This window comes from Buceros rhinoceros, unplaced genomic scaffold (genome assembly GCF_000710305.1).
Source record: "Buceros rhinoceros silvestris isolate BGI_N320 unplaced genomic scaffold, ASM71030v1 scaffold19093, whole genome shotgun sequence".
Classification (NCBI taxonomy): Eukaryota; Metazoa; Chordata; class Aves; order Bucerotiformes; family Bucerotidae; genus Buceros; species Buceros rhinoceros.
Genome location: NW_010402053.1, coordinates 94,094 through 101,784, shown reverse-complemented (window position 1 = coordinate 101,784; position 7,691 = coordinate 94,094). Strand labels below are relative to the sequence as shown.

Genomic DNA, 7,691 nt, shown 5'->3' with positions numbered 1-7,691 from the left:
CCGCCAGCTGGGCCGGGGTGCGCCGCTCCCCGAAGGAAGCGCTTTGGGTTAGAACATCCATTCCACACCGTTCTGTGCGCTTCGCTCAGCTCCTTCAGAAATACTGTTCCTTGCAGGGAAACACCTTCTGCAACATTGACGCTTCGATATTAAAGTAACCTTTTTGGTGACACTGCCCTTCTAGATTGTATTTATTCTTTTGGCGGTCGTTCTGAAGCTCTACAGTCAGCAGTGATGCAGTGCGCGACTCTCAGCAGCTTTTTAAACAGACATTTTTCTAATCTTTTTAGTCTTGTGTGTTAGTATCTCATCGGCTTCCACCCGGAAGCAGTTCCTGCCTTGTGCATCTTGATGATGGGAAAGCCTGCAAATGGAGAGCTGTGGAAATGATTATTTAATCCACCAGCAATGCATTGTTTTCATTGCTCTCTCTTGATCTAGGGCAAAAACCTGAAAAAAATGACAGACCACAGGTTTTTAAGTGCAGAAGGATGACTGGGGTCGCCAGAACTGAGCACCGCAGCGCAGCATACTCCAAATGCTTCTTTCAAAAAGCTTGCAGTCAAAAGTGTGTTATCAAAAGACGTGCCATCTAGGTCCTTGAGCTACTTCATTAGATACTTCAGAATTATCCCCAGTATAGCTCTTTGTGTGAGGAGAGAAAAGGAAACGCCTTTTTGTTCTGGTGTGAATAGTTCACCTTACCTGTAGAGTCCTCCCAGCGGGATGTGGTGGACAGCGCACTGACCGTGCACCAGTACGGACCAAATTGGACGGTCCCTTCAGTAGGCCTGGCCCTGTCTGGATTGTGTGTCTGCGTAGGAGAGGTTGAATGCGAGGACGTGAGGCGCACACCTGCACCCCTAAAGAGGGCTAAATGCGTTAGTGAATAGGAGGCATCTGGGTGTCTTGTGTCTCACAGAAGAGTATCTCTGCTGTCATTGCAAGAAGGGGTGAAAATTAGCTATGGCCCTGCAGAGTTGTTGTGAGGCGCCCAACAGACCTCCTCTGTGTAAAGAGTTGCTTTGTCAAGATATTCTTGATTTCTCTGTGGATGTTGTTATTATGGACTTAAAATGTCTTGTGAAGAGTTGATCAGAAGTACTTTCTTTGTTGTTGTTGTTGTTAAATTTCCAACCCTGTCTGACCTTGAATTCACTTCCTTGACCGGTTAAATCCTTTAGTCAGAAGGTGCCCCAAAAATGTGGATGGCCTGTTGTCTGTGTTACAGTGAAAAACTCCGGGTCTCCTGTAGTTCCCGAGGAAGGCATGGCTCTGAATCAGGCATCAGGATAGGAAAGCTGCTGCGTGTTCAAGAGAGACTGAATCTATTGTCTTCCCTCTCAGCTGGCTTTTTCCCCGGGTAAAGCCATTGTGCTTTAACTCATATTCAGCATCTCATCCTTGATTAAGTAACATAAATAATGGATTTAAGGTACACAAAGTCAAACAAGCGCAGGGATGATTCTCCAGTAGGGACTTGCTGGATGACAGAGACCAGCAAAATTCTTTCCGTGCTTTACTCTCACACCACAGGCTGTTCTTGGCCTCTTTAGAGTCGTGTGGAGGCACAGAAAGAGCAACTTTCACATCTTTTTTTACACTGGCAGGCAGAGCCAGGATTGATGTTCAGGACAGCTGCTTAAAGTACCAGAGCTTTCAGTGTAGCATCAACACCCAGAATATGGTATTGGCACGACACTTTGCTGGCAAGCAGGGTAGGCTATGAACTAGCAGCGTGGTTGCTGACTGTGTGTGTGTGTGTGTGCCCTGAAGAGAAGGACCTGGCAGCTCTCTCCTCCTCTCCCACTGGAAACCCATGTCCCAGCTTGTCCGAGTTGTTCAGGTAGCTGTGTTTGTGTGAGTGACTTGGAACAACGGTTGGTAAAGTTATGTTAGTAACTGGATGACCAGTGTTGCAAAGAAGCTGTCAGCATCTCTTCAGATGTTTTCTGAGAACAGGAGAAGTGGACTTAGCCCAGCTATTTTGCTCGTTTCCAGCTATTGTTTGTGGCAGTGAGGCTCTGCTGTATGCGTCAGTGTGTCCAGTTTTGCTAACATGCATTGTTAAGCCTTCAAATTTGGTTTCTTTGCTTGCTGGCATGACACTGTTTGTTCCAACACTGTCCCAACCACCTGTACCATCTTGAAATAATGTAAAGGAACTATTATTTTTCAAGCTAAATTGTTTTTTGTTAGGAATGAGCAATATGTGTTTTTTAAGAAGTCATGCTACTCCTCTGAAAAGCCTCTTCCTTTGATTCATCCAGGCGTGTATCTAAACTTGGTGGCCGTGTAGACAGCCTTATTGTTGCACATGTTTGTAGTTAGTCTGGAAATTCGGATGTGAGTTAAAGAACTGGCTCTGGCCCACTCACAAGCTAATTGTGAACAGTGGGCCAGAACTGTGACGGACTTTGTGTTCCTGTGCCCGGTGACACTGCAAACACAGACTTGTTTCTAAAAGTGAAGCTAGTACCTTGCTTGAAGGTATTAGCTTCACTTTGAGAACTGCTCCATGGGTTACATTCCTCTTATTTAAAATACTGTGCCTGCGAACTCTGATTAACTCATCCCATTGGACCTCTGTCACTGGCAGGTTGATGGTCCTGCTGTAAGATGTTTCTGAAAGTTTTGGTTCTTTGAGTTTGGAAACAACCTTAGGAGAATCTGGGTGTGTTTCCTGAATTACTGTAGCGCTGCTGAGCAGTGCTCAGATGTAGCTCATCAGCATTTCCGTAGCTGTTGACCAACACCAGATAGGTACCTACTTCTGCTGACCCATAAAAATTGATTGGGACAATCTAGGCTGTGCATCGGCTTTTGTCGAGTGTAATCTGCTTTCCTTGGAAATCAAGAACAAGTGAGAATGCTCTGCATAGACCTGGAACTCATCTCTCTTCTCTACACTGGTCAAACCACCACATTTTATGTTAGATATTTGTGAATATCAGGTGTGTAAAACCAAGCCACAGCACTTGCTGTCGTTGCCTGTACATGAACATTACATTGACAAAGCAGATCAGGGGCTGTATTTACGCTGCCTCTTAAAGTCAGAGTGAAGAGTTGACATCCCTCTGTCATTTTTATTCTCCATTTCCACCCTTTTTTCCCCTGGGTTTGAGTTGTTTCTGTTTCATGCTGTGCTTCCCTGGAGCATGCTGCTTTGCCCTCTTGGGATTCCTGTTTCAGTCTTCTATGGCTGTGTGCAGTGCACTTATTTATTTATTTATCCTTCGGTCAGACATTTGTTTATTTATTTATTCTTGTTGCTACCAACATGTTCCTCCCTTTTTAGTATCTTTGAGATTAGGGACAGCTACTCCAGCTAGCTTGCTCCTAATTTAGGACCTTATTTCAGTTAAAGTGAGTGGTAATATTCCTGTGAAACAGAAGAATCGGTAAATGTTTTTCACTGGAGAACGTGGTCTGGGCAAGCTGAACTCGGTAGCTGCCCTTCAGTCCTGCTGCTCTCTCCTTGAAATGGTTCAGTTTGAGGGTTTATGAGCAGTAAATTGAGTTAGGGAAGTGGCAGAGGGAACTGTGTAGAACAAAAAACCGCTTGTGCAGTCCTCAGCGCCGCAAGGAGCCCTTTCTTGCTCTCCTGGGCTTGTCTGCGGGCAGCTGCCAGGGTGTTACAAGACTTGGTCTTCCCCTTCCGTGCTGGATCCTTGCAAGTGAAAATGGCAAAAGACAGATTCTGACTAGTTTGTGGCTCTTCTTGGGTGCGTTAATGGTGCATGGGGAGGGAAATACAGCAAAAAACAACTCGAGCCTAAGAGAGGAAGATAGAACTATTTCCACATTTCTGTGCTTATGAGCAGGCTCTTCTTGGGGGTTGGAAAAAAGCTGCCCTCATTATATAGTCTTGCATCTTGCTGTTCAAACTCCTGTGTGTGTTTTCTAAACATGACACAGGGACCAGTGTCTCAGTAGATAGCTGCTTTGTTCTTCCAGAGCCGTGCTGCCCAGTCGTGCAGAGATGGGCGTCGTTCGTCTCCGCACGGAGCCGGGGCATCCCGCCCTGCTTCCGAGTCGGACGCGGGCAGCTCGGAGCAGAGAGGCTGTTGCAGACATCAAATGTGTGCTGTCAAGTGATTGCATCTGCAAATGACAGTCAGCGTTTACAGCGTATTTCATAACTGTATCTCTGCCTCTTCTAGAAAACTGATGCAGCAGCAGAAGAGGAGATATTTCAGTTGCTTTTCTGCGTCAGGGACCTGCTGTGCCACTGGAACAAATGTGATGGCAACTCTGCCAGTGACAGCTCACAACTGTGTGCGCCAACTTTACTCCTAATGCGTTTAAACTGAAGGTGCTGGGGTTATAATTACCCAACAGTCTAACAATACTTGGTTTAACCTAACCTTGACGTTTTACTATGTTTTTAATAAAAGAATGTTTCCTGTAGGCCAGTGCCGACTGCAGCAGCCTAAGAAACTGAAGAAACTCGTGGCAGTTCTGCAGCACGTCAGCAATCTATCATTCTTGTTAAAAGAAACCGGGAAGCAAGAGGAGTGGTGGTTTGATTCCGAGCCCAGCCTGCGCCAGAGCTGCTCCCCTGGGTGCTGAGTGTGTCCAGAGGAGGGAACAACAACCCCTGGGCAGAGCACTGGGGCCAGAGAGAGAGCAAGTTGTTTGTGACAGCTTGTTGCAGCCCACATGTAGTTTTGGTGGGGGGATGTATCTTGTAGGCCTGATGTAACACTGGAAGTGTAGCATTGTCGGGAGCTAGGTTTGGGAGAGAGGCGATCATAGCTTTATTTAGTTTTATTACTACTTTTTTCAGTGTTTGCTTCTTACACATAATTACCTAGTGCTGTGTTTTTTCTATGTAAACATCAGGGGAATCTCGAAAGTATTTTTTTTTTTTTTTTTGGTGTAGACCTAATCTTGAAAGTTACGTGAATTCTTTGTTACATGTAAAGAGTAACTGTGAAGGTCCCATCTATAATAATTGGTCTTGTTTGTTTGATTCTTTGAGTATCATGTTAAAACATTTGCTTAATAATGTTAGCGGATTACGTGGGATACCCCACAGACTCTGATTAGCAATCCTCGCAGAGTAACAATGTCTGTACATCAAGCTGCCACTGGTTATCTGCAGTCTGTTTCTACTGCCCTGATTTTATAGCCTTTGCCAGATGGCTTAGATAATGGAGTGCTTTTTTTTTGGATGAGTAAATGTTCAGATAAAGTGCTGTCGAGCTCCTGCTATGTCAGGAAGCGTGTGCAGTGACCACCGCTGCCTTTTGGTGAGCCGCAGAGCTCCAGGTTGAGTTGGAAGGGATAGGCAGCCAGTCAGGCAGATGTACCTGGCTCTTAGGTCTCCTTGTGGGGCCTTTGGGAGTTTAATCTTCACCACGTGTTCCAATAGCATAATAAGTAATTTCTCTCTCCCTTTAATGAGACTCTTTGTTTAATCTCTGTAGGACTAAGGAAAGCATTTTTTTTTTGTTTTTTAAATTCGCTCATTGAACCAGTTGAATTGGAGGAAGTCACAGAAGCATCCAGTATCACAAGGTTTCACTGTTTCTGGATGGTCTATTTTTAATAGGATCAAAAAAAAAGCGAGAAGTGCTAGTACAATTAATTGTAACTGGTGCTTCTGCTGTGAGGGAAAAGCAGTGTGCAGCTGGCAAGTCAGAACAGCCTCTGCGGCAGACCTCGGAGGAGCCAGCCACTTGGGTGATCCTATCGGGACATGCACTGAATGTGGATTTGGTCACCTGAAAACACAAACCACACACAAAACAATTATTCAACCATTTGTATTACTGGGGTCTTTGACACCTGCTCATATATATGAGCATACATATGTATAGACATTCCTCGTCTGAAAGGCGTCTTGGCTGGGGAGGAGATGGCCCCAGTCTCACTTTGCCCTGTCAAGCAGCAAGAGCTCCTCTGGTGAGAGCCAGTAGTTTGGTTTATGCCTGTTGGTTAAAGTCACCTTCACCTGGTTTGCGTGTGTGAAGTTAGGGACAAGCAGAGCCTGGACTCCTTTCCTTGGCTGGGTTTTCTTTCGCGTGTCTGAAGGAGCAGAGGTTGTCGCTGATCTCATTTTGTGCTCGCTGTGGTGGAGCAGTGCTCACTGCTGTCATGCTGGTGTCACGCTTGACTCTGATAGTGAGCATTTGTACAGTGGGCCCAGGGCCAAGAGACAGTGTTTGGGCAAGACTATTGTTCCTGCTGCTTCGTTAGCAAACTACTCGAACGAGTCGGCAGCGTGCACCTTCTGCCTGTCTTCTCTGCTGCTGAAATAGCGAGGGGTAATTCCTGTTTTCCCTTAATTACTGGTGGTTCTTATTGCAGAAAATACAGTGTTTGGGTCAGAATAAACCCTGGAAATTTTCTTTGTGTCTGTGACTTTCACTTTTTCCATAAACTCTATCTTCCTGCCTAAGTTATTTTCATAGACCATAACCCTGCTCATGATACACCCCAACAGATGTATGCTTTTATATCAGAGCTGATGATGCTCCTAGGAGTTTGGCTGGGTGAAATTGGTATCAAAACTTGTGAGTGAGTAGAGATGCATTAGGCACAGATGTGATCTAAAGGTCATGGGAGATAGAGAAAATTCAAACCGTTGAATTCAAAGACTCTTTGTATTGGCTTTACTTTTGAGGCGCTTCCAGGATGGGGAGTTGTGTGACTGGGTTGCTAAGGCCTCCTTTACCAGGGCGAATAGCAAGGCTTTTAAGTGACTTTCCTGGCAGAGAACAGCACTTTCCTGCCGGTGCCAGTGCCACGCTCTGTGCCAGTTTGCCCAGGACTGCATCATTTCCTCCTTATTCTCAGTGTTGCTTGGCTTTTCTTAACCCTGGGTTTGCTTAAGCCTGATCCTGCAAAACCTTACCTTTATTCTGAGTGAGTAATCACATCGCTTAATTTTATGTAAATATGAAAGATTGGACCTTTCGTTTTCTGTTTCCTCTTATTGCAGGGAAATAACTGCTGTGGTGTACCTGCTTGGAATGATTTGTGCAGGCAAACGAATGAAAACATATCCTAGGGATGTCGCCTTGTCAAGTTCCGTGTGTTAAGCTCTGTGTATGCAGTCTTGCAGTAAGTTAGGAGCTGCCTACCTAAAACCTGATTTTAATATGTAATAGCAAGAGCGTATTTTCAGGAGTAGCTTCCGCTTTCGGGGACACAATGGTTCCACTCACCACCTTTTAGAACAGCCCGCTCTCTCTTTGCCAGAAGTGCTAGCCCACCTGCTCCGTCGTGAAGCACTGTGTGAGATGGGTGACCCGCACTGCCCGGCACTGCGCAAACGTGAAAAGCACCAGAGTTCTCAAGCTGCTGACTTTGAGGATTTTGGGGTCTTCCCGTTCCCGGCCATCCTGGTCACAACCCACTCCTCTTCTGTCACAAGATGGCTGCTTCGATGCTTGCGCTCAGTTGATTGCAGTATTTAGTATTTTTCTTTCTATATATCTTAGTCTATTTATATACAAATCAAATCAAATGTAAAGAAGAGATCAGTGCTGGCTGAAGGGTTTGTGGGGGGAGGGTTGGAGGTGTATGTTTTTGGTTTTTTCTGGTTTTTTAACAGAGGATAAGTACTCAGTGTGATCACATTAAAGGAGTGCCCTTCTCGCTGAATCCTGGACACTAAGCAGCTGGGAGGTAAGCACAGAAAACATGAGGCACTTCGAGTGATGTTTAAAGGCTTCATTCCT

General features: G+C 45.4%; 1 protein-coding gene across 1 annotated transcript in view; it reads left to right on the top strand.

Annotated features, from left to right (window-relative positions):
• Nucleotides 1-711: 711 nt before the first annotated feature.
• MYO5A (myosin VA (heavy chain 12, myoxin)) overlaps nt 712-7,691 on the top strand; it is a gene marked incomplete at its 5' end in the record, with an annotated part of 98,530 nt that continues 91,550 nt past the window's right edge. The window contains one exon of the mRNA XM_010132528.1: nt 712-881. Coding sequence (XP_010130830.1) covers nt 712-881 — 170 coding nt within the window. The remainder of the gene's footprint in view (nt 882-7,691) is intronic.